The sequence below is a fragment of the Osmia bicornis genome, chromosome 5 (assembly GCF_907164935.1).
Source record: "Osmia bicornis bicornis chromosome 5, iOsmBic2.1, whole genome shotgun sequence".
NCBI classification, from domain to species: Eukaryota; Metazoa; Arthropoda; class Insecta; order Hymenoptera; family Megachilidae; genus Osmia; species Osmia bicornis.
In genome coordinates this window covers 7511411-7537375 of record NC_060220.1, presented here as the reverse complement: position 1 = coordinate 7537375, position 25965 = coordinate 7511411, and the positions used below count along the sequence as shown (strand labels likewise).

Sequence of the window (25965 nt, the reverse complement as noted above, 5' to 3'; positions counted from 1 at the left end):
AAACATGATACTATAAAATTACATATTTAATAAATAAAAATTATATAAGTCTAGGCACAAACGAACATATTAGTTTCTCCCTGTTTTACTATGTATAAGCATATGATAAAGAGTTAATACTTCAGGACTTAGGACACTATTTTTATTTTCATATTTACATGTGTATGTAAAACATACTTATGTACTCATGTATTTGAACTATACACGTTCTAATACTTTGTTGTAGGGTGTTTAGTCTTATTGCAATAATACTTGGAAGCTAGCTTAATTTTTTGTTTTAATCAAACATTAGAACATGTGAATTCTATAGTATACAAAAATGTTCTGATTCAATTTTCATTGTGTGTGAAGTACCAAAAAATATTAAAACAGTACAGATAAAAATGTTCATATTATTTGTTATTAAATTTTACTTTAAGTGTAATAAATAAATGCATTAAAAGTTATGTGAATAAGTGAGTGGCTACCTGTGACATCCATTATTTTTATGTAATAAATATATAAAGGTATTTTCTATATATGTGAACTATATTTATAAATATATTTTTCTGTAACATAATTTTTTAATTCAAATTTTTTATTATTATACAATATTTTTCAAAACATGTATAAATATAACCTATATAGATAGGTATAGTCATATACATTGTTTGTCTTAAATAATACAAAAACATTTCAATCTATTTGTTCTTTAAAATTACACCTCTGCTTTGAAGATCTTTTTTAGCTTCTTCTATTTGCTAAACAAAAAGGAAAATTATAAAATTAATGAAGTAATTTAGAAGAAAATATGTGAGTTTGTATTTATTTTCAAACATACCTCCTGCAATGCAAAAGCTGCATCTTCACAATTATTAAATGTAAACACTCTGTATAGAATAATAACAGCTGCATAAAGACCACACAAAAACAATACAATGAGTGGAAAGAACAAAATAACTTGTTGCCATTCTGTAATAAAAAATGAATTAATATTTCCTGTAATTATAGCAATCCAAATACCAAAAAACAAAGTTGCAAATGAAAGCCATTCCATTAATTTCGTCATCTGAAAATTTCAAATGAAAAATGTATTAATTTTCTATACACTGTAATCAATATAAATTGTATTGAAAGGATTCTTTCAATCAGGTTGTGCATTTACATTATAATAAAGTGATTACAATACAATTTATATTATGAAAAATTATTTAATAATTTCATTGTATCTTACATACTGTTACATACCCCACTTAAAGATCAATTGAAATATTATATAAAGAAAACTGATTTAGTTTATGAATATTTGTATACTATATAATCCTTTACAATAGAATATACAATGTAAACATTTATACAAATTGCAAAGAGGAACAGAAATACATGACGTGTATTGATTTGTTATTTTTCATTTTAAATTTCTTGTTTAACCGTATGATAGCACCACAGTAAAATTCTTACATTATGCAGTGACTACAGATACAAAAAGGATGGACATGCCTTCGTTCCTGAGGGGTTATAATTTCTGGGGTCTCAGACACCCCAATGCACGGTTAGATCTGCATGAACAGAACATAGTCGGTACGACAAACGTGCCTATTTTATCACTTCCGCTTTTACCGCACCTCGCATAGACAGGAAGTGCGACCTCCAGAGTCTTATAGCGACCGTCGAGGAGTACGGATCAACCTATCAAACATACATATATGTATTCAGAGTTCATTTAATTTAGTTTATTTATTTTTTTCGCTTATTAAGTAAGCACATCACTTGTGGGCTTTGGCTGACCATCCCTTGTATTTCTTACTTTATCCTTCCGTATGGGCTCCGGCTCATTTTTTCCAGTTACTTATTATTTTATCTTTCTGAATGGGCCACCCTTTTTACTCATTAATTATTTTATACTTCTGTATAGGTTAAGACCCACGTTTCCTAATTGTTTATTATTTTATTCCTCTTTATAGGCCTCGTGAGGATTATTTTTCCCAGCTATTTATTATCCTATCTCTCTTTATGGACCAAGACCGCCCTTCGGAGTTATTTATTTTTACATTCTTTTCATGGGCCTCGCAGGAACTACCCCTAAATCACTATCTCCGTATCTCGTATATTCCTGTATCATTTATATCTTTTCATCCCTTACATTCCTGCAATCCTTGTATGCCTGCATCCCTTACATTCCTGCAATCCTTGTATGCCTGTATCCCTTACATCCCTGCAACTCTTATAATAAACAAATTATAAATATAATAATATATTATAAAAAATATACTTGTGGCCACTGGTTCGAGTAAAAGTAAGTATAGGTAAGTATAGGTAAGTAAAGGTAAGTAAAGTCTCGCGAAAAATAATTTTAAATTTACATTTTTGTGCAAATTTAGTTCTCTTTTTTACCGCCAGAGGGCGCTGATTCGACGTCGAAAATTTAGTTCACATTTTTGCCGCCAGGGGGCCAAAATTCCTGCATGATTTAGTCCCCCTTTTCACCGCCAGAGGGCGCTGATTCGACATCTAAAATTTAGTTCACATTTTTGCCGCTAGGGGACCAAAATTCTTGCGTGATTTAGTTCCATTTTTTACCACCAGATGGCGCTGACTCGACATCGAAATTTTAGTTCACATTTTTGCCGCTAGAGGGCCAAAATTCTTGCATGCTTTAGTTCTCTTTTTTACCACCAGAGGGCGCTGATTCGACATCGAAAATTTAGTTCACGTTTTTGCCGCTAGGGGGCCAAAATTCTTGCGTGATTTAGTTCCATTTTTTACCACCAGATGGCGCTGACTCGACGTCGAAATTTTAGTTCACATTTTTGCCGCTAGAGGGCCAAAATTCTTGCACGCTTTAGTTCTCTTTTTTACCACCAGGGGGCGCTGATTCGACATCGAAAATTTAGTTCACATTTTTGCCGCTAGAGGGCGCTATTTTTTCGGAAAAAATTCAAACTTTCTCAGCCAGAGGGTGCAAAATTAATTCGTACATAGATGTAAAGCATACTGGGATGGAAAAGATGCAGGGATGTAAGGAATGCAAAGATGTAAGGTTGCTGGGATGTAAGGGATGCCGAGATGTAAAAGATACCGGGATGCGGAGATATAGAGGGTGCAAAGATGTAAGAGATACAGGGATGTAAGGGATGCAGAGATGTAAGGTTGCCGGAATGTAAAAGATGCAGAGATGTAAGAGGTGCAAAGATGTAAGGGATACAGGAATCTAAAGATGTATAGGTAACATGTAGTGTTGAGAAAAGGGCTGGTTCAATCTCACCTTGCTGCTCCTCCTGTTGCTTTAATATGACACGGCGAGCTCGAGACACTGACTGACAATAAAAGCAATCTGCTATTACCCTCAACGTGCGTTAGATTGTTGCACTGCGAAGTATTTCACATTTTTATACTAGAATAGAGCAGATGGCGTTCATTCTCAAAGCACAAAGTCAAGCATGGCTAGTCTTGTTGGATCTGTAGTCATTGCTCTATACATATGATAGGCTACGTCACCAAGTAGTTTATGCGAGGCGTTCGAGTTACATATTTTTTTACTTCGATTAGTGTTATTTAAATTATAATATTTATTTTGATGTTTTGTGTTTCTTCAAATCAAGTGACTTAAGAAATTTCCTAACTAAAAATGGGATCTTCTCATAGCATTGAAATACCAGGAGGTGGTACAGAAGGTTACCATGTATTGAAGGTAAGGAAACTTGTCAGAATAATGTAATTTATTTCAGAAATTTACTATTTTGATTGAATAAAACAATTTTTAACATAAATATTTATCAATTTTTCAGATTTGTATAAATTAATAATAATCAGAGATGTTCTAGGTCTAATGTTGAAAATGTGTTTTGATTTTTATGATTGAAACAGGTACAGGAAGGTTCTCCTGGTCAAAAAGCTGGTCTTCAGGCGTTCTTTGATTTTATTGTAGCTATTGGAAATACCCGTTTGGTATGTTTTTCATTTAAATTTATGTTTTTCATAAAAATCTTACATATTTTCATTAAATTTGCATACTTGGATCTTATTATTTCTAGAATCAAGATAATGACACGTTAAAGGAACTTCTTAAAAATGGTGTGGATAAAAAATTATCTATGACTGTATATAGTAGTAAAACACAATCTGTAAGACAAACTGTTATAGTACCTAGTCTTACCTGGGGTGGTCAAGGTCTTCTTGGTGTTAGCGTGAGATTCTGTTCTTTTGAAGGTTCAAATGAAAATGTTTGGCATGTTCTTGTAAGTATAAGTAACATTTAAGAACAAAATATGGCTTGCAGAAGAAAAAAATGTAAATAATATAAATCTGTTGAATTGTATCTTATAGGAAGTGCATCCATCTTCTCCTGCTGAGTTAGCAGGATTAAGGCCATTTACAGATTATATTATTAATGCTGATTCAGTTTTACACGAATCAGAGGATTTATTTACTTTGATCGAAGCTCATGAATCTAGACCTCTTAAATTATATGTATATAATACAGAAGATGATTCTTGCAGAGATGTTACAATTACACCTAATCATAATTGGGGAGGAGAAGGAAGGTATTTACATATATGTTAATGCAAATTATATTATATAAAAATATTTATTTAAAAATTATATTGTATTTTCATAGTTTGGGCTGTGGAATTGGATACGGATATCTGCATAGAATACCTATTAGAAATGTTCAGGAACATAAATCTAACAATTCATACACGGTATGTACTATTTTATTGTAATATTATCTAATCTAATGTAATAAAACATTTAATTTAATCTAATTATTTATTATTCTTTAGAGTATTATCAAATCAGTTGCTCCAAGTCAAGTTACAACGAGTATGACTTACACAGGGGGTAGTAACGTGGTTACAAATATACCTCCAGGTTTCTCTATTCCACCTAATTACATTTCTTCACAAGAATGTACTACAAAATCAGAACTTGAAACCACTGTTCCATTACAAACTACATATACATCAAGTACGCAAACATACACAACTCCACAATTAAATCCTGCTACAGTTGGAGGAACTACTACCACTAATTCCATACCTCATGTATCTAATCAAAGCAACATAAGTATGACGCACGGTAAGTGTTAAAAAAGTTATAGCACTTTAAAAGCGGGAAAGTTACTTTCAGTTTTTTATTCTTCCTTAGCTAATGATTCTTTGTCTCAAAATACAATGCCGAATATACCTGGTATGCCAACTACTCCACCTTTACCAACTTTTATTACTAATACAACGCCTTTAAACGAAACAACTGGCATTGTTGGAATACCAAAAGATTATACAACTGTACAAGGTGGAATTTCACCTTTACCAAAGTCTAATGTGTCTCAATCTCATATAGAGATTTCATTACCTGGTATGCCACCGATTACCGTTAGCACGAGCCTGCCGCAAAGTACATCTTTCTATTCGTCTGTTCTTCAGCAAAATGAATTGACTACTGTTACTACAGTTCCCACTACAGTATCGCCTACAATACCACCTACACAGTAATCAGTATATTATTCCTAATAGATATACCTGTTATCTTTTATAACAAAATACATATTAAAGAATAAAATTAAAACAGAAGTGCAAGGATATACTACAAACATATTGTATTATTACTTTGTGACTTTATACTTTATTACTACTTGTTTAATATAATGTATACAAATTCTTAAATATGGGCAAAGATTATACAATTCTGTACATAGATAAAAAATTATTAAATAATTATATAAATTAGAATTGAATTAAAGCATTTAAAAAATTAAAGGTATTAAATCTTTATATATCATCTCTGCTTTTTATGCTTTTTATTATGGATGTTAATAAGTTTTATTTTCTGTACTATAACAATCTAAAATATACATGTAGTAACATGTGTGTTTTGTGTTATATAATTTATCTTTAAATAATAAAATATCTAAAATGAAAATTTTGTATGGATTTTGAAAATTATAAAAATACGATTGCCCTGCATATAATGAAAATGATTTATTACATATTATACATACTATTATAACTTAAATACATATATGTATATTAGTAGAACAATGATGTTAATACCTAAAAATGCTAAAGTTTATTTTTATTGTTATATACAATGCTTTTTGTAGTGTTTAAATAACTATTTCCATATCATCAAGCTCTTCCTCAGATGGAAGAGTGAACTTTGATGGATCTACAACATTTGGATCTATTAGAGGTAAACCATTTTCTTCTCTAAAACGAAGCTGTATATATGCTTCACGCTGAGCCCAATCCTGTAATTTATGATCTGGCATATAAGCAATTATAAACGATCCACCAACGAAACATATACTAATAACAACAAAAAGTGTCTGATGCATAAAATGACGATCTAGTTTTTCATCTTCGAAGTCAAATCCGTAACTCCTCCATGTACGTTTTACTTTATATGGCTCTTCTTTATCCACTTCCTCCTGTTTAACTGCTGAAGAGCTAGTGCGATGTGTTATATTATACACTTTATTATCTCTGAATGTTAAACATGTCGCTCTGTTCCTAATTCCTTGAGAACGAACAAGTCGCAATAATGTTGACATGTTTTTCATTGAATGTTTGTAGCTTTCTTTCAAATATATGTATAAACGTTAATATGTTTTTATTGATTTTTGCTAGTTAATATTGCAAAAATCGTGAAAACTAAAATTAAACACTCGTATATATGTTCTATGTGTGGTAACAGCAGCTTCCTTTATAGGTTAGGAACATATTTCGTGCTGTAACCTGTGACTACAAATACAAAAGCACTGGACATACCTTTAGTCTCGAGGGATCCCAGACACCCCTTAGTAATGCTAGGGTCCGTTCCGTTTCACGCATTAAGCGTATGGATCGCATTCAAAGTGATGGCAGTGATGCGCGCCAATGACTACTGCGCGCATTAATATCGTTCCGTTTCAAAGATAAGAAATGTCAAAAAAACATGACAGTGAGATTTGCACAATATCTTCAGCTTGTTGCATTAATTGCTATATGATAACTGTACAGTACCATCGGTAACCCGTGGTATTTTACATCCAAGCTTGACTTGATAAGCACAGGAAAAAATTGTAAACGTGTAAAATGAGTCGAAAACCTAAATTACTTGTCTTTGATTTAGGTTAGGAATTAAAGTATAAAACATTTTTTATATGTTAAAAAAAACTATTTTTATCTTTCAGCTGCATAATTAAAATATATTTATACTATATAGTAAGTTGTAATATGTTTTAGATTATACCTTATGGCCATTTTGGGTTGATACTCATGTTACTCCACCTTTTAGAAAGTAAGTTAAAAAATAATTAAGTTTCATTAAAACTTCCAATAGTTAAAATTTGATGTACATTTGATTTTTGTTCAACTTAGGAAAGGAAATGATGTAGTAGATGCTCACGGTCAACTTATAAGATACTATAAGGATGTACCTGAAATATTGAAAAGTTTATCAGCAAAATATGAACTTGGTGTTGCATCACGTACATCTGAAATACAGGGTGCTAAACAATTATTAAATTTGTTTAATTGGGATAAATATTTTAAGTATAAGGAAATTTATCCAGGAAGTAAAGTTACTCATTTTTCTAAGTAAGTTTTAATTACATTTTATCAAATTTAAATAATATTTTTATCATTTTTTAAAATACTGAGCAAGAATTCATCTTTTCAGAATTCAAAAAGCATCAGGTATTGATTATAAAGACATGATGTTTTTTGATGATGAACAAAGGAATATTGTTGATGTAAGTAAACTTGGTGTTACATGTATATTGGTAAAAAATGATTTGACACATGCAGTTGTTGAAAATGCTTTAAACAATTTTTAATATGTACATACACTATTTAGAAAAATTTATGTAGCAAATAAAAGTTGATTTTTAGTATTAACTTTTACTTCGTGTAATCAAATACTATGTATTTATTTATTCATTTTATTAAAAATCAATATAATTTAAGAATAAATTAGTTATTATTTAATACCTAAACTTGATTAATCATTTTTAAGTAGTATTGTAAAGGACTACCAATAATAATATTATCATTATTTGTTTGAGAAAGTAACTTAAAAAATTGGGCACAAGAGTTTTGAGGATTGTGAGGAGATATAGTTTTTAGTAGTTTAGTTACTTGATCATTTGGTAATGATAAGCATAATAGATTTTGTAAAGTGTTTATATCAAAGTGTTTAAATGGACATCCACCTTCATACATTGGACTAGAAATGTTTACCTAGGGATATTTGAAAAAAAAAAATTATTAGCTTTAATAAATTATAATAATTTATAGCATGAACCAACATTACTTACAGACATTAATTTACAACTAGGTGAGTTGTAATTTTTACGAGATCCTTCTAAACCATAAAGGTGTCTAATACTATATATAAATTTTTTTTCGTTTGATTGCCAATTGTGTGAACAGATGGAAGAACAAGAGTGAGGTTTAGAATACTCTTCTTTCCAATAATTTATAGCATCTTCTAGATGCATTCCACCATCTTTTAAAAATAGACTATAATGCCAACGAGCATAGTGACTAAGTCTATGCACATTTCGTAATTTCATATGCAAATGCTGCATACAAAGTGGAAAATTTTTAGCTTCAATATCTATATTGTCTTTAGATATACGTCCGTGTATATGACTATTTTGAAATATTTTGCAATGAACTTTTTGATACAGGTAGTCAAGTCTAACATCTTGATTTATAGTACACTGGGCATTTGTTTTCATTAACATTAACTCTTTAGTTATGTAAGTTTTAAATAAGGATAAAATTACTTCTTTCCATTTTGAACAATGTACAATAGCAAATCCTGCATTTAAATCTAATTTCCTTTTCCTTATTAAATCTGGTACCAATTCATATCTCACTTAAAAAGGTATCAGAATAAATATAATTTCAAATCTGTTAAATTTGTAAGTTAACAATAATACATGCATACATACCTTTAGCTTCAACAAGCCTACAATTTTCTGTATTACTTTTGGATACAAGATGTTTAAAAACAGAGGGTTTTAAAAACAAATTGCATAAATCAATCAACGTTCTATTAATTAGTTTTTCCTTATTTGGAAATAATCTTAATTGACATAATATGCTTCTTAGTAATCTATACAATTGTCTTGGTAAAATATGATTCAATCTAGTTTTGAAAAAAAGTATCTCTCTGGCAATCCAATAGTCATAGAGATCTTGTGAAGTTGATGCTAACAATCTAAAGTAAATAATATTTACAAAACTGAAAAGTCATTGATTATTTGTTTTATAATTAATAATATGAGTATTTAAGTAATCAGTTACCTTAATGTGAAATGTCCAACTTTATCATAAACTGAATTTTCCAATAGGTATTCAAAATTATCATTAAATTCATCAGGTTTACCTTCATATAATAATTTTAAATACTCCAACCTGACCATAACACATTTTTCTAATACATGAAGCGATACTTGTCCTGAAGGAGCTTGAATATAAAACATTTTTCAAATGAATAACCGTTTTAACAATTCTTATATAGAAGTAGAAAATATCATAAATTCTTTATAATTAAGTTTATTAATCAGTAACATTATATCATACTGATTCATATTTTATGTGAATCAAGTTAATTTTACTTGTTTGTGACATGTAGTACAATTTTTGTATATCTGATGTTATGTTATTACTGTCATATTAAAAAATAGATTCTGAACATAGTTTCATGGTTAAGTTGTTGAACTGTGCATAACTTCTAGAAAGGTATACAGGGTGTTTCCAATCTGGTGTCACAATCGGAAAAAGGGTGAATCTATATAAAAAAGTAAATCGAAAATATAGGGACGCATTTTATTGTACAAGGCTTTATTTCTAAATAAATTAATGTTGCAATTTCATCGAAATTTCTATATTTTATAAAAACCGCCAGAAGACATGCGGCGTCATCTACTGTGTGGTGTTAAAAAAAGAGCTTTCTGATTTCACCGATAGGGAGTGCAAAAAATCTTCCGAATTATAGATTGAAGTAAAGTTGGCGCGGAATATTAATATTTCTTAACAATTTATATCTTAAAAAATTGCTCCCCATTTGCTCCCTCGGAATCTCAAATTGCTCCAGTCGCAAACATTATATTTAATAAGATATTCGCAAATAAAAAAGCAGAAATTTGTTATTTTCCAAATAAAGGGTGTTCGACAACAGGTGGGCAAAATTTTAAGGGGTGATTCTAGGGATCAAAATAAGACGAAAATCAAGAATAATGTTTTCCACTCATTAACGTTTAAAAATTCGAGTAAAAAGCCCCTGAAACCTGCAACCCGCTCAGTACCGACGACTGAACGTCAGGTCAGTAGGGGTCGGTACAGTCATAACCAAGAATTGAAATCGAATGCTGCAGTACCGAGAAACAGAATAGCAGGAGTTTCTACTATTCAACGATTCTTGGTTATGACTGTACCAACCCCTGCTGACCTGACGTTCAGTCGTCGGTGCTGGGCGGGTTGCAGGTTTCAGGCGCTTTTCACTCGAATTTTTAAACGTTCATTACTGGAAAACAAAGCCGCAAATACTATTTCGTTATTCTTGATTTTCGTCTTATTTTGATCCCTAGAATCACCCCTTAAAATTTTGCCCACCTGTTGTCAAACACCATGTAGATAGTAAATGATCTTTTTACAAAGATATTATGACACCAAAAAATTGCTCCTGATTTGTTTTATAAGATTTAATGGTCAAATATATCAATAATAATTTATTAACAAAGAGCAATTGAAAATAAATGTTGTTGAGTATCTGCCGGTAAATTATGATGTCATAAACAACCGTTGAATATATCCACCGAGTATAACTCGTCCTTGCTTTCGATGAATTATAGTTCTTCTGATTAATATCAGAGGCGCCACTATACTTTTTAAAAAGCGCCCCTTAATATCGGCAATGTGAATACCGTATCGGCGACATGAAAAAGTTCTTTTTTAGCACCAAACAGTAGACGCCGCATGTCCAGGCGGTTTTTTTGAAATGCCACTAAATTTTCAATTTCGATTTATTCAAAAACGAAGTTTCGTACGAACAAATGTCAGTTTACATTTTCAACTTACTTTTTTATGTAGATTCACATTCTACTGCCATTAGATTGAAAACACCCTTCATTTGTTAATTATTTTAAAAGCATAAAGTGTAAATTCTATTTTGTATGAGGCTCGTGTTTCTACGGGAACGTTGAAGCAAGAAAGTCGAGATATTGTGGGTTTTCATTGAAATTTGTAATTTCATTTCATTTCGCTGTTCAATACAAATAGGTTTTATCATTATGCTTCCCGCGTACTTGAACTTACAACGTGTACTTCGGTCTTTATCGAGACATACATATAAGTTACATGAATAGAATTATCTTGCGCAAGACTTAAATTACCATTGGTAACATTTAAGTGATAGCTTAGAGACAAAGTGATCGAAATAAGGAATCTTACAATGGTTGAAAATTATGTTTCACTGATGACAACTTACAAACTCGTATTTAAAAAAGAAAAGAAACGAAACATAAAATAAACATGATATTAAACACGTATATTCAGGCGTTAATATTTAGAGCGCAATAGTTTGAATTCATCCGTTCAATTAATTACTTTTTTGCATGTCACGTTTCTTGTAAAAGATTTACTTTAGTTGTTACAGAGTGTCGTAAATGACTAGTTGGATTCTACATTGTAATACTGTACAGGGTTATCCAAGAGCTGAAACATTTTCTTCCAAAATTCCCCAATAACTTCTTTCCTATATTAATTATAGCAAATTAGTGTCGAATATTTAATTAAACTGAAAGATCTTGTACAAGAAAAACAATTTTTATTAGGAATATCTAGTGTTCAAGCAGTTTTATCATTAAACTCTACAATGTAAAACAATATTGAAAAAACAATAAAAAAATTATTTTTCTATAATGAAATTATTTTCATTTGGAATTTCAGAATAAATATCTAACGGAGTACCCTATACATATATGAGACTATCAAGTAACATGTATACTTTTATGATTTGTCCCTTAAATTGTCACTTGTATAGTACAAATAATTTCTAGATCGTTGTACATTGGTGGATTACCAGTCCTCTCTTATGTGAAATTTAATTACATTTTTCTCGCTCGCTTTCTTATCATCTAATTAAAATAATATATATATTATATATATGTATATATATATATAATAATTCCTTTACATAGTCTACTTATATCGATTTTGTTTAAGCTTTATTAGCCATAGACAATCTGCTTGGTATTTACAGAGATTAGATACAAAATTATAAACAGTTCTTAGTACAAAATAATTTTATGACTATAACGATTAAGGTTCAATAGCGTAGAGCAGGCCTAGGCAACCTTTCACGGCCTTTCAGCAGGTTTCTTTTCTCTCTCTCTCATTTTCTCTCGCCCCGTTTTCTTTTTTCAAGCAGAAAACTCAATTTACGTCAAACATTTTTAATTTCAGTATTTACAGCTTTTCCGCTAATTGTCATTAGAACGTATCGTTTAATTAATAGGAAGAAAATCATTTATTTTTATCAAATTTTATCGTTTCTATTGAAAAAAGAAGAAGGCAAAGAAATGATGAACGTTGTAAAACAACGAAGGAGAACGACGCTGGTGAGAAATTAATACTGATAGTTAGTTACGCGCGACGAGAGATAATTCGGCGCGTTATCGAAAATTGAAAACGATTGATTCACGAAAGTAAGTAATGTTCAGAGATTAAAAGTAAGCTAGCAGGACAGCGCAAGGGCAAAGGGAGCACTTCGCACGTTCCGCCCTGTCCCGACGTTTGATCCTTACTGCAACGCTGCTGCGGGCGACGCGATTAGCGTGGATCGCATCGGCCAATAGCGCGCGACGATCTAGAACGCATGCGCGTGAGGCGTAACGTACCGACTACGACCAATCGTACCCGCATTCCTTTACCTATATTTTTATTTCTAGTCTCTGAACAGTAGATGGTAACTGAAAATTGAATAACATGATTGTATATTGCGCGATGATAAAAGCCAGAGATTGCCTGTGCCTGAATAGAAGATATAGCTAGGTGAGCTCTCCACAGTCTTCCGCGATTACCTCTACATTTCTCTCAATTCCACGTCCGATTAACAATCGGCTGTGTTAGAAATTAGATTCAATAATTTAATAATTTCCTTAAAACAGTCAAATCCATAGAGAAGTTGTTTTACACGATAGAATTCTTGTGTATCTGTGATTCTGTTGCTTGATTCCTAAAAGTAAACTACGAATTTAAATGGTACTTAAAAATCTACAGATCAATTCTTCGATCTCCGTGATAGACTAGATTTTATTCATTTTCATTTTCGAGTTGTAGACACATTTGCGTTCGATTAACCCGTATTCCCTTATCTCTAAATCAAATCCTTCAAGCGATCACACCGTTTCTTACAACAAAATTCGAGGCTTGAGAGGTTCAGGATATGTTTGCAATCTAATTCGATATTGGTTAAGATTTCGAGACACATTTTGTCTACGATTCGAATGGGAAAATTGAGTCTTAATACTAATAATGCATCTTGTAAAGAGAGATACCCTTATTATCGTTTGATATTTTGAAAAGTAATTAACATTTTTTTATCTCCTATCATGTAAAACAGCAAATTAATAATCTGCAATATTCGCGCGTGAAACTGATATACTTACGAAAGGAAACAGCAATTCCATTTCTTGCGATTCTCTTCCCGGTGTTGATGTCGTTTAACATCAACTTCAACTTGGAAGATTAAACGATCCCGGAAGCCTCGAGGCTTGATTGTCGATCGTACACTTTGTTGCGAAATTATTAGAGGACAAAAAAAAAGAATTGATACGCGTTTGGCTTCGTGGGATATTTCACCGATTGCCAATTCACCCCGTTCAATTGGGATCGTTGAAATCAACGTGGAGCTCACGAATCGAAGCGACGTTAATGATACATTTAGGTTCGTTGAAACGAGTTTCTTTAAGCGATCGATGCAGTTATGGCAAAGAATATTTACCGACGGAATATCTTACAGTAGACGGTGAAATTTTGTCAAAATTCATTAGGCTCAGGGCCCCTTTGATTGTTAATCTAGGTTCAAAAACTGAAATTTATTAAAAAAATAGCAACAGTAAAAAAATTTCATTCGATATTTCTTGGCATAGTAAATGAAAAGTTTATAATGGAGCCTCTTGGAAAGTGGGGCCCGGGGCTGTAGCCTCCCTTAGATCTATCTTTACAAACCTTGAAAATAATCACTCTAAAATTATTATAAATACACTTATTTTTCAAAAGAATTCACCATGTATATTTAATTATTATTTCATCCCCTAAGAAAGATAGTTCTGTCGGTCGTTAAATTTAGATAGAATGCAGCGCAAGAGAAACGATCCTTTTTGCTACAAAGATTTTCGAACCGGTGTAGGTACAGGTAGATACGCAGAGATATATTAAATTATCACATGAGTAGACAAGTGAGTTACTCGTTAGCAGTAGGGGGCAACGATACAGCCAAAGGCAGCAATTATGCTTACATCGATGAATCTAAACGCAACTATGATTCATAATTTCTTTTTTTTTTAATGTCACGAGTGACGGCGGTTTCGTTATTTTCTTTTTTTTTTTTTCACTTTTCTTTAACACACTAATATACTCTATGCGAACGAAATTGCCTGATTTTCGTATAAAATTCTACGGTCCTGAATGATTCTACGTTTATCCTTAATAAGGGAAAAATGTTTCTTAATTATTCGTCTCTTCGTTAACGATCATTTCATTGACTTAGCTACACTGTGTTCAGTTACGATCATTTCAATCCCCCTTTCTTTATTTTCCTCGTCGGTAAACACAGAGAGAAGCGATCTTTGTTACGTTTAAATTCAACGCGCGTACGATTTATATACGAATGGCTATGTCTCTGGTATTAATCTACTCCTTTACGCGGCGTTACATTAAGATATATAAATAGTATTTTTAATGTTGTAACGGTAACATCACCTACCAACTAGATATTGCGAATGCTATTAATAGTATTCATCCGGTATAAATACATGGAACATAACGATTCGAATGGTTAATTAGTTGAATGACGCGAGAATAGCATCGCTAAACGAACAGTGTTTCTTCTTTTACCATGAAATCTTACAAATTCGTCGTATCTCCTACCCTTATAGCTTCGTTTCCCTCTGAAACGAAGCACCCGATATGTTTCGAGTTTCGCATCGAACAATTCTGTTCCATCTCCAGAAGAACCCGTTTCATTTTTTTTTAAATGAAACCATGTTTAGTAGAGACAGAAAGGAACCCAGGTTCCAAGGACTATACCTCGAATTGTTTGATCGTTGCTAATCTCGTCGTTTAGTTTCGCAATGATATAATGATCTTTTTTTTTTTGTTAATTTCTCGATGTACGCCTATATGTACAATATACTAGTTCATTTTTTTTCTTTGTGTTTGTATTGATCCCGCCTATCATATAAAGTTACAATTATGATGTGTCATAGTCCGTGGTGCGAGCCACCACCCCTTCCAACAAATATCTCTACCGTTCTCACCCTCGTGAATTAATATGATATCGTCGGATTCTCCCGTGCGAGCTGAACCGATTGAAAGTTCAGCGTCGATGTAATTTTTTCTAAAAGAGAGATTCCATCGTGTACAATTAACACGAAATTCGACAGTCTTCGTTCGCTTCGTCGAATCGTTCGAAGCAGAAAAGCTTAATGAGCGTCTAATGATTACGATTAATTTACGCACGACGAATTTTAACCACCTACACGTTCCCACAAACACCCCTCATTCACACATCATTTTATACACGTACAATCATTATCATCGATCAACAACCCATCGAGGAGGTTTATTTACCGTATATTGCCATAAGTGTCGATGCGATTTCTAATCATTTTCACAATTTCCTCTCCGAATTTCCTCTCGCTACCAGAAATACCGCGTACTCCAAGAAGATATAACTTCTAACTCCTTAAGTAACGAATATCCCCTATTTACCTCGAAGATACGTCTTTAAACCCATGCAGGAATGTTCACAGCTTTACGATTACACGATATTGCTCCTAAATTCTCGACGATCATTAAGGATCACCGAGATCCACGAGATTCTCTGCAACTTTGACGAACAAAGCATCGCCTAACGTTCTCTTCGTTCGATTGTCGAATTCACAGTTCCGCGATTTGTATTTTCTACCCTTAAACAAAGCCGAGATCCCGACGATTTCCCTTACATACTAAGGGAATATTACGAACCTTGAGTATCCACCTGCCTGGAAGTCGTCTTCCAAGTTGCTTTTATCAGGAAACCTACGAAAGTCGTTCATTTTCGTTGACGGGAATCGAGCCAGGGACCTTGTCGTTGTATCCGATTCTTCGATGTATCATCGAGCCTCTCCGTTACAATCATTTCAGAATCTCGTTCTTACGGTTATCCAGTGAGGATAGAACGTGTCATCGATCGTCCGTCGGTCGACGTTTGAATGATTTTTAGCCGGGCACGCGTGGCAAGCGCCACGATTATCGTGCTCATCGACTATCCTGGACGTTCAGTATCAGGATGTAGGCGCGTAGCCAAGGTTCTTCCTCTGGAGAAACATGGAGATTTCTCGGAAGGTCGGCCTCTCGGTCTCCTCGCGTCGCCAACAGTCCAGCATCAGATCGTAGATATCCTTGGAGCAGGCGATCGGTTGCGGTAAATAGTCGAATAGATTATCGTTATTCTCTTTGCAATTGTTCTCGCCACCGGTGTCGTCGCAGTCGGTCGCCCGATGCAATCGTCGCAGGCTCTGGACCACTTCCTCGTCCGACAAGTGCTCGTAGGGTACGCGTCTGCCGAGGTTCAAGATCTCCCATAGGGTCACCGCGAACGCCCATACGTCACTCTTCGTCGTGTACTTGCCCTGCGAAGATTCGTATCGATTATCGGACCGTGTTCTGCTACGATGGAATTTAGTCGGTCGTGAAATCGGTTAGGCTCGATGTCAGATAAGGGAATGAGGATGGTTGGGATGGAGTTGGGATTTACGTTTCCTGAATTACTCTCTCTCTTGTCTGGTTGGAAAAGATTTGTTTTCAAATATTCTGTTATATTATACACGTTCTGTGCTTCTCGTTTTCAAGACCCTCGAATCGAGAGTTCCAAGACTTTCAAGACTTAGGGCTCGAGTAATATTCAGTGATTCGAAGCTCGAGTATGCTCGAATTACTTGAAAATTTCCAAGAGGAACTTTCCAATATCGATCACTAATTCTGTTTAATTCAAGTACTTGTTTTTGATGATAGAAAAAGTGTGAGAGGAGGAATAAGTTGGTTGGAAGGTGGAAACAATATGTGTTAAATAAAAATAAATTCTTGAAATATTATCCCTGTTAATTATAATACACCAACGAATAGCAACAAGAGTAAATAAAAATCATGCAAAGTGCATTAACAGCGGGTCGTATTATTCGAAATAATGCTTACCAAAAATATGGATTCCCAGGCCATCCAGCGTATCGGCAGGGGCACGGTCCCATCGACTTTGTAATAATCGCACGCGTACAATTCGTTGTCCGTACCGAAATCCGAGATTTTAATGTGATAAGCTTTGCCCACCAAGCAATTCCTGTAATCGAAATCCTGGTTATCGATGAATCGACCGTGTACCGTTCCACAAACACTCAATGCAAGCCATTTAATTAACTTCCAAACGTACAGACACATACACGGATCATTTTATCGTACTAATTACATTATACCTTAACAAAATTTCACCCATCAAATTATCCAAATTTTTCCTAGCTTTCACTTTTAAAAATCGGGACGAAGTTAGTTCAGGGGTGCATCTGAAAGGGTGAAAATCGTATCGGGAATACTTTTGTATAATTGTAGGTCGAGAGCGCAGTTAGGTGAATCTGTTTCGACTTCGGCAGCCAGAGAATTCGAATACTTTTCCGACCGATTCATTTCGAATGAAAAAGGCACGATTCAAATCGATCTCTGGTCGGTATGTGGGGTGCATAACACGGCCGCCAATCTGCATACGCGTACGCATTCTGTGCATGGCAGCCGACCGGAAGCAGGAATGGCTGCCTGCGGGCTGCATTTGTACGTACGTGTGGATGAGCTACGTTTCCTGTACAAGCACACGCAACTGTACAATTGAACGGTAGCGTTGGGGCAAACTTTACCAGCAACCGGCTGGATCGCTGAGTGATCATCGTGGATCGTTATGAGCCGGGATAAAGTTCGCGGCCGCTCGAGAATGGGAACTTTGGAAGGTGATATTAGCTTGTTGCAGTCTGACACGACTTCATCGCATAAAAGTACTGCAAAGTAACACTTGTACCATATCAAATTGAAGCTTAAAGTTCGAGGAAGATGACTGCATAAATGGCTCGTTGATATTTTTAGTATTAACTGGCTGATTATTAGTTGAAATGGTCAATGACTTATTTCGACACATAGAAAGTCTAACATAATTTCATGAATTAAAAGTACTGCTAATTGGTATTTATGATATATCAATTTAAAGCATAATCATTGATAAAAATGTCTATATTAACATTTCATCGATGTCGATCTAATATAGTGTTCTGCAACGAACTAAATGAATCTGGGTGTTAAATTTATGATAAACTGCTGGGTGTTTTATCGCTCATCAATTAATTTATGTAACATACGATTATTTGTAAAATATTAATACGGTTGTCGAATAAATTACCGACACCATTTATGAATTTAATTGAATCAAATAATTAACACTCCGACGACCGCTGATGACTATTACAATTTTAATAGTTATATTCATTAGATTATTAATAGAATTATGTTTGAATATTACTGATTTTTAAATTGGTTATGATAGCCGAAATGTTAATAATTCATATACTAACGTGTGCCGTACTAAATATTGATATTTCTACTGGACGGGGTGAACGCGTTAAAGAATGTTAATAATCGTAAATAAATACCAATTTATCAGTATTTATAATAACAATTAACACGCACATGTGTTAACATTTATTTATAAACAAAAACCTCATCTACAGGTACGCTAATTAAAAAATATATGTCCAAACGGCAACGCTATTAATAATTTTGAACAGCGGAGCCTTGGTCAATTGTGACCCAAGTATATTAACCTATAGTTAAATATATAATTATTAAACAAAAGAGTTTCATATACTGAAAGGGTAATTTTTAAAAGAACAGTGTAAAATTTAGAAAATGAATTTGGAAATAAATTGCGGTTCTCTCCATAGTCCGCCATTCGACGGTAAAAAGTCATGCAATAATTAATTAAAACGTTCGATGAAATTTTTTCAAAATTAACGGAAAGTTAGTCTGGCGAGAGAGAATACTAAGATATTATCGCACGATGAGCGGTGCGAACTAGGAAATTTGTACTTTAATAGGGGCAAATCAGTGCCAGCATGCAATTATTCGCAGTCGAATACGAGCGTGTCCGTTTCTCAATGGCGTGAACGGGGTAAATTTGTGTCTTCATAGAGGAATACTCGAACAGCCGAGAAATATCTGTCTAACAGAATTCCACTATCGGTTTCAAGTGGCGACTGCTTTCTGCTACCAAAGACGGGCTACAATTCTCACCGAGACAAACGAGCAACTGAACGGTATTCGAGTATCAAGCGTTATCGAGAGTGAATGGAGTCAATTAATTTCGACGCTGGAACAAAGCTTCAATTTTGAGGTAGGACCTAGGTAATTAGCCGTGCTTTATCGATCACTGTTATTGGCTATACTATACCGACGGGCTACCACGACTACGACAGTGACCCGATCCACCGAAGTCCCGGGTCAGAACGTTAATGCAATAAGCAATGTTCACTCGACAGGTCCTATTGAGCTTCTGTGTGAATTATATTAAGTGGAAGCGTCTATCTCTGGATACCAGTATGTTTGACTCGCTTGTAATTGGATTTAGGGAGGGGCGGCGATAGGTAACGCTAAATGAACCAAACCTCCAATCATCAATATCCTAATTTCAATGTAATCTATTCTGCTGCTAATTATTTTCCGTTAGTAGTCTGACACAATTTCATGACATAAAAGTATCTCGAAATACCAAGTATGGCACATCAATTTAAAGCTTAAAGTTTCATGAAAATTATTACATAAATGCTTCATCGATATTCGTAATACAAAAAGGCTCTTCGTTGAAAAGTGAGCGATGGAACAAGTATTTATTCTAATGCAAAATGAGCCATTTTGTATTGAGAATATTAATGAAACCTTTATGTCCTCGTATTCAGGAAACCTTGAGCTTTAAATTGGTGTATCACAAGTGTTATTTTACGATACTTTTATGTCATGAATTAGTAGAAGAATCCAGAATTACTCGGACGTCTCATGTCAGTATAAGTTAACCAAATTTAATTCTACTATGATATCGAAATTATTCATATAGCTATGAATTAATTCTCAAATCTTGCATTTTAAACAACGTCGAATGATTCTACTAGTTTGAAATATCCCAAGAATTCCCAAGATCAGCGAAACAATTCATTCTCGATATTGATAGACTCGTAGACTTCATCCCGAAGACAGAGAGCATCCTCTTTTATCCGACAACCCGGAGAAGAGTCACTTGTACGACCATTATCGATTGTCACCTGCGTTCAAGTGTCTTCAATGATACGTTAGAAGGAGAGTTTAGGTCGGCCAAGGGTTTCGGGGGAACGAGGTTTTGCAGGACTATCGACCTCACGATGCCTCGACGTTAGATTGAAACGTAGGTAAGGAGGTGCGCTTGTCGTGAAGAATGGAGGGAAGGGAGGCGAACGATCTGAAAAAAAAAAGGGAAAAAAGAAAGGAATAGAAGAAAAGGGCGGCAGTGGGTAGTGGGAGGTAGAGAAAGCCATTCTCTACATTTGTAATCGAAGTCGGAACAAAGGCAGCCTCGCTTAGTCGAAGGGTAGAGTACCTACATTGAGTCTTCGTCGTTCTCCATGGTCGGGGTACACGTTCTTGCGGTGTGTGCAAGACCACTATCACCGTTTCTGCTAACACCACCACCATCCTTGCTATCACTTCTATCACACTCGACGTGTACACTATCGTCTGTAAGTATTTGGCCACCTCCGTATCATTGGAAAAATATGAAATATATTTTGAATAAAATTTTTCAACATAAGTGTTATTTATTACACGCTACGAGTAATATGAGAAGTTGATAGGAAATGGACCAGGCAATTCACTGGTTCATTTAAATTATTTTAATATAAAAGATGAATAATTTATATTATTACGTAAGAAATTTAAATTTGTTCATTTATCAGGGATGGTTTTCATTATTTTGGTTCTACAAACGTCCAAATACTTATGGATGGTATTGTACATGTACTACTAGTGTCTGTCTGTTCCTTCAATCGCCTTTCTTTCTATTCTTAAGTGTTCTTGTAGTGTATTGTTCGTGTACCCTTACGCCCGATCACACGCAGATCCTTTTCTTTTTCTCGGTCATCGCAAACACGCGCGTACACCCACACACAGAAAGTGAACCCTTCCGGTCGTTCTGCTTCTTTCGTCGCTGGAGCCAATTGAATTGCATTACCGTTTGATCAGCAATCGATTCTTTCCTCTTTTCCACTCGGTCCGGTTCTGAGAATGACTTTATACGGCGCTCACTCGCGAATAAAATAAGGTGCCAAGAGAAATTGGCTGGCGAACGTTAGGAGGACAGGCTTGCGGAAAACCTTCGACACAGACGATACACACGTACTTTCAATCCTTTCAATTGATTCGTTTCCGTTTTGTACTTTCGATATTCAATCCGTTCGATTAAATTCACCGGTTGAAACAGTGAACGATGTAAGCGACAAAAATGATTTTTTGGGAGGAAGAAATGTGGATTTCTCGTGAAAAATGATGGAGAAAGTTTAAATTGTAAAACAGAGTTAAAATGGTAAATGGCAATTTTGTTACGTCTATTAAAATATTAATAATCTTATTTTCTCAGACGATAAAGATAAAATTCAACTTGTTTTCTTAATCGTAGGTTGAACTTAATTGTACAAAAGACAATTTATTTCTCACGATTACTTTCAATAAGCGCAAACGATGACGCCAGTGTAATTTTCCTTCCTGGAGAAATTGCGTGGACAAAACGGGTCATGTTCGTACGATACATTGAGGACGATTCATGTTTCTCTTTTGTCGCCTACGCGAACGAAAGAATTTACGAGTCGCGGTGAAATTGTTAGAGAACCGTGTGTTTCGCGGGAAATCGTCAGTTTGTCACGTCGACACGTATCATCGAGTGTAACGTTTACCCGTGACATTACATTTTGATTAAATTCCGTGCCATCATGAAATTCTGATTCCTTTGCAAATGGATTTGCGGCTGCTCTCCAGTTGCACCAGTCGCGACAACAGGTCGTTCGGTTACTCGATGAGGCCGATGAAAGCCGACTAAATATTTTCGTCGACGCCTGTGCCGATGGCTCGTTACCGATTCTCGGGAATCGAACGCGCTTTCGTCATGGAATCTGTTCGACCATCACGAATTTAATCTGGTTGCGGCGTCCCATTTTGAACGACACGATAAACCTTTGCTAACGATTTTCCTTCATTTTTGAACAATTATTAACCAATTTTTAGTTGAAATTAGAGAACAGGTAAATCGCACCGTGAAAAATTCGACGATCTTTGAAATATTTATCTGAAATGCTGTTAAATAACATAGGCTTGTGAAATGTTGTTGATTATTCGTTCAATTATAAAAATTCATTCGTAAACAGGAATATTGTATAAAAGTCAACGGGATCACAGAGATTTAATAAAGCCGAGATAAAAGCAATTGCGATTGTAATTTTACAGTGGGAAAATTTTTGTTTTAAATTAACAAAGGATTACCCGAAGGGTCGTGAAAATTATGAAAACATTTTCAGAATCATTCGTACGGTCGTTTCAAAGCGAACTAACTTTAACGTTATAAAGCCTTGATTTCTGTGAATGTTTCTAAACAACTGATATAACCAGTTTTACAATTTAAAAATAACAGAACAATCATCGAACCTCGGGAAACTGTTTGGAAATTAAATTATAAAGAATGAGCAAATTTTTCAGAAACGTCGTGAATTAAAAAATATCTATACAAACAAAGCTTTACCTAGATGTGATTAAATTTCACGAGGAATCGAATAAATCTTCTTACATTTGTCAACGATAAAAGGTAATTTCAGATAGTCCGTTGCTTCTGGACGATGTTATAGATCGAGATGCAATCGGCGATTTAAATCGTCCTACAGGCATTTGGAGGCACGTGTACTGCCGTAATAATACCCACGGCAAGCACACAGGAAGCGCATTCCGGTATTCTATTAAGATTTACGAGCGGTCGTTTGAGAGGCACTGGTCAACCGGAAACTAGGTTCCACGTGTTGTAAGAGCACCGCGGTTACCGTGAATATGTATGTGGAGCACATATGTACATATGTGCATCTATACTTCCCATCGATTCGACGGGTATAGCCATTGCATTTCAATAACAGGAACGTGGGTGGCTTTCGTTGCATGTACACGCTTTTGTCTACGAATGTCAAGGGTTCCTGATACTGGATGTTGTACGCCTTGCGTCAGATATCAAAGATCATTCGATTCTACCGAACAACAACGGTTTCAATTAATTCGTGCAATTTCATTTCGAAGAGATCTGCAATGTATTATCAGTGTATGATTAATTATTTAATAAATTCGATGGTTACATCGTACGGTAGAAGCAACAATAAGTAGGATAAATGGATCGAAAGAAAATTGATCTCGCTGATAGCAGAAGGTATCATAGAATTGGAAATGTCTCCCGTATTACGCTAGGAAAATTCTCTTTCGAAACGGCACGCTTGTACACTCTACAAAAGTTTATCGAACCTTCCTATCAAATTGGATGTAATTCTGTTCTCGTTGCTTTTACGAGAAGGATTCGAGCTCGCGATCAGATAATTCCTCGTTGGTTGCACGAATTCAACTTACACGAAATTCAACGAGCACGGCTTCCGGAATAATTCACGGATCGCAATAAAGCCGAGCAAACGTTTCTGATGTTAACGAACAGTCGATAACGACTGCAAGGTACACAGGTTTAATCGTTATTCTAGGCGAAAATAAGCTACCGTTCTTGCTGTTTTCCGCTCGACGGATCACCAATGAATCGCTGATTTCCCGTGTGGTTTCGCGGCTCCGTTTGTTTTCAGGGCTTATGGAAATGTACCCGGGGAAGGCTATAATTTAATTTCAACTTAACCGTGCCACGGAGAAACTCGATATCGAACTTTCTCTTCCCTTTAATGGCTGTTTATAACATCCCGAAGAACGATACTTTTCGTCAAAGGATACCCGTGATCTACCTGCGCGGATGAAAATTTCAAATAAATGCACATCCATCAAATAGCAGACGAGTATCTGGATATTCAAAGTGAAATTTCGATCAAATAAAGCAAAATTTATAAAATCCTTTTCCCTTTGACCTAGATGCATCCAATGTATTAACCCTGACACGGCGATGACCTAAATATCGCATCGATTGAAATTAGGCAAATTCGAAGTAGCGAATTTGAAATTTTACCATCCGCCACTTGAGATTCAAAAAGGATCCTTTACTTTTCCCTCGCGTTAATGTTCCCTGGCTGAGAAGTAGAAACGATATTCCCTTTTCCTTGTTTCTCTATCTCTTATAACACCGACAAAACATCTGGGCGACGAAGGTAACGATGATAGTTTGGATGCGCTATGCTAAGACACGTTTATCCTCGTGGGAAAGAGAGATCCGGCGGATAGGTACGGTGGAACTTGAACGGTACTCACCTAGTAGCCAGATCCCGGTGAACAAAGTTCAGATTCTCCAGGTACCGCATGCCCGACGCGATCTGAGCCGCCATGTAGATGAGACAGTTGAAACTGAAACGAGGAAACGAGGCGGAGTTCCATGAGAGAGGACAAAGTTAACGCGCGAGACTGCAGCCTTTCCAGGGGGTTTGGGGTTGATAAAAGAGGATAGGGAGAGGGTGGCCAAAGAGACGAGCACAGGGGTCGTGGAAACGACGGTACGCGAAAAGGAGGGTTTGCTTCGTTGCGCTGAGACTATGTCGCTCGCGATTAATAAACGCTTCAAACTTTGCCACCGTAGAAACTTATTGGGTGTTAACTTCGCGACGCCTTGCCACAGCGGATGAAACTAAATCTCCAGCCCCGCTGATGAACACGACCGTTGTTTCACAGGGGAATTATTGAAATTCTTGCGTTTGATTAATTTTCACGCGCCGTTTCGTGCGAGACCTGCTACGTTTCTCCATCGACGCTTCGTTGCTCTTCATTGTACAGGCTGATTCAATAATTGTAGTGCGAATAGGAAAGGGTAGATTTCGATTGCAATAGGATTAATAAAGGATTAATTACCTTGTTCATAAAAATAATTTCAGCTCTCTCAAATGATAATTTATTTGTTTGATAAAGGAAGAAGTAGATAGTTACCTGAGTGTTTTAACGCCGATCGGCATGGAATGAGCATCTTCAGCAGTGATATGAGTTTTCAGGAACTGACAGAGATCCCCGTGTTCCAGGTACTCCATCACAACGCAGTATGGTTCCTCGCGACAGCAGGCTCCCAGGACTCGCGCGATATTGCGGTCCTCCAGGGCTGCCAGGATCCTCACGTCTCGTTGGAAATCCAACCTTAACAGATTCATAACTCCATTATAATTTTTATAGAAAAATCAAGCTGAAATTTCATTGAGTTCTTCCATGTCAAATGGTAAATTTCAAGGTATCAAAATTCTCACGCGATTTCGAATCAAATTCTCATGAATTTCACGAACGTTTTCATTTCGTGTAAACGAACAGAAGTAAAAGAAACCATGACCAGCGTCAAATTTTACATCGACGTGATAAAAGTAGAAAATTGTCCTGGCAAATGGAGCCCCGCTCGACCGTACGATGTTCGCTGCCTCGAATAATCATAAGATTTTCGAGCAAAGTTTCGACGCTTCGTTTACATTCT

At 35.1% G+C, this 25965-nt stretch overlaps 6 protein-coding genes across 9 annotated transcripts in view; 2 read left to right on the top strand and 4 right to left on the bottom strand.

Moving 5' to 3' along the window:
* Window positions 1-556: 556 nt before the first annotated feature.
* On the bottom strand, window positions 557-2200 carry LOC114874752 (dolichol-phosphate mannosyltransferase subunit 3). 3 transcript variants are annotated; one of them, XM_046285784.1, is made up of 3 exons: window positions 1214-2200; window positions 821-1048; window positions 557-740 (listed from the first exon to the last, which is right to left on the bottom strand). In XM_046285784.1, the coding sequence occupies exons 2-3, from the start codon at window positions 1046-1048 to the stop codon at window positions 681-683; spliced, it is 288 nt and encodes a 95-aa protein (XP_046141740.1). In that variant the 5' UTR covers window positions 1214-2200; the 3' UTR covers window positions 557-680. The 3 variants fall into 3 exon arrangements, with proteins under 3 accessions (XP_046141740.1, XP_046141741.1, XP_029040181.1); XM_046285785.1 differs by having other exon boundaries at window positions 1218-2200; XM_029184348.2 differs by having other exon boundaries at window positions 1228-2195.
* A 1246-nt stretch (window positions 2201-3446) lies between these two features.
* Window positions 3447-5738, top strand: LOC114874776 (Golgi reassembly-stacking protein 2). Its single transcript, XM_029184385.2, has 7 exons — window positions 3447-3670; window positions 3847-3927; window positions 4014-4217; window positions 4306-4523; window positions 4598-4682; window positions 4764-5058; window positions 5128-5738. The coding sequence occupies exons 1-7, from the start codon at window positions 3608-3610 to the stop codon at window positions 5472-5474; spliced, it is 1293 nt and encodes a 430-aa protein (XP_029040218.1). The 5' UTR covers window positions 3447-3607; the 3' UTR covers window positions 5475-5738.
* A 197-nt stretch (window positions 5739-5935) lies between these two features.
* LOC114874800 (NADH dehydrogenase [ubiquinone] 1 beta subcomplex subunit 11, mitochondrial) lies at window positions 5936-6715 on the bottom strand. The gene has a single exon (XM_029184423.2). It carries the CDS (start codon window positions 6539-6541, stop codon window positions 6086-6088), a length of 456 nt encoding a protein of 151 aa, XP_029040256.1. The 5' UTR covers window positions 6542-6715; the 3' UTR covers window positions 5936-6085.
* A 119-nt stretch (window positions 6716-6834) lies between these two features.
* Window positions 6835-7865, top strand: LOC114874793 (magnesium-dependent phosphatase 1-like). Its single transcript, XM_029184409.1, has 4 exons — window positions 6835-7092; window positions 7206-7260; window positions 7341-7559; window positions 7642-7865. Exons 1-4 carry the CDS (start codon window positions 7056-7058, stop codon window positions 7796-7798), a joined length of 468 nt encoding a protein of 155 aa, XP_029040242.1. The 5' UTR covers window positions 6835-7055; the 3' UTR covers window positions 7799-7865.
* Window positions 7866-7928: 63 nt separating this feature from the next.
* On the bottom strand, window positions 7929-9684 carry LOC114874785 (DNA primase large subunit-like). Its single transcript, XM_029184396.2, has 4 exons — window positions 9276-9684; window positions 8921-9189; window positions 8279-8844; window positions 7929-8201 (listed from the first exon to the last, which is right to left on the bottom strand). Exons 1-4 carry the CDS (start codon window positions 9452-9454, stop codon window positions 7953-7955), a joined length of 1263 nt encoding a protein of 420 aa, XP_029040229.1. The 5' UTR covers window positions 9455-9684; the 3' UTR covers window positions 7929-7952.
* A 1369-nt stretch (window positions 9685-11053) lies between these two features.
* LOC114874670 (discoidin domain-containing receptor 2-like) overlaps window positions 11054-25965 on the bottom strand; it is a 124541-nt gene continuing 109629 nt past the window's right edge. The window contains exons 13-16 of one of the 2 annotated variants that reach the window (XM_029184171.2): window positions 25440-25640; window positions 24774-24866; window positions 17433-17574; window positions 11054-16870 (exon numbers count right to left, since the gene is read on the bottom strand). In XM_029184171.2, the coding sequence (XP_029040004.1) occupies window positions 16523-16870; window positions 17433-17574; window positions 24774-24866; window positions 25440-25640 (784 nt within the window). In that variant the 3' untranslated portion in view covers window positions 11054-16522. The remainder of the gene's footprint in view (window positions 16871-17432; window positions 17575-24773; window positions 24867-25439; window positions 25641-25965) is intronic. The other variant, XM_029184180.2, reaches the window with a different exon arrangement.

Bases quoted from the DNA above. Each gene is read 5' to 3' on its own strand.
- LOC114874752 (XM_046285784.1), bottom strand. From the start codon at position 1,048: ATGACGAAATTAATGGAATGGCTTTCATTTGCAACTTTGTTTTTTGGT. The intron at 741-820 runs GTATGTTTGAAA...CTTTTTGTTTAG, and splicing joins CAGCTTTTGCATTGCAGGAG to CAAATAGAAGAAGCTAAAAA.
- LOC114874776 (XM_029184385.2), top strand. From the start codon at position 3,608: ATGGGATCTTCTCATAGCATTGAAATACCAGGAGGTGGTACAGAAGGT. The intron at 4,524-4,597 runs GTATTTACATAT...GTATTTTCATAG, and splicing joins AATTGGGGAGGAGAAGGAAG to TTTGGGCTGTGGAATTGGAT. The intron at 5,059-5,127 runs GTAAGTGTTAAA...ATTCTTCCTTAG, and splicing joins CAACATAAGTATGACGCACG to CTAATGATTCTTTGTCTCAA.
- LOC114874793 (XM_029184409.1), top strand. From the start codon at position 7,056: ATGAGTCGAAAACCTAAATTACTTGTCTTTGATTTAG. The intron at 7,093-7,205 runs GTTAGGAATTAA...AATATGTTTTAG, and splicing joins ATTACTTGTCTTTGATTTAG to ATTATACCTTATGGCCATTT. The intron at 7,560-7,641 runs GTAAGTTTTAAT...TCATCTTTTCAG, and splicing joins AAAGTTACTCATTTTTCTAA to AATTCAAAAAGCATCAGGTA.
- LOC114874785 (XM_029184396.2), bottom strand. From the start codon at position 9,454: ATGTTTTATATTCAAGCTCCTTCAGGACAAGTATCGCTTCATGTATTA. The intron at 9,190-9,275 runs GTAACTGATTAC...TATTTACTTTAG, and splicing joins GTTGGACATTTCACATTAAG to ATTGTTAGCATCAACTTCAC. The intron at 8,202-8,278 runs GTAAGTAATGTT...AAATATCCCTAG, and splicing joins CTAGTTGTAAATTAATGTCT to GTAAACATTTCTAGTCCAAT.
- LOC114874800 (XM_029184423.2), bottom strand. From the start codon at position 6,541: ATGAAAAACATGTCAACATTATTGCGACTTGTTCGTTCTCAAGGAATT.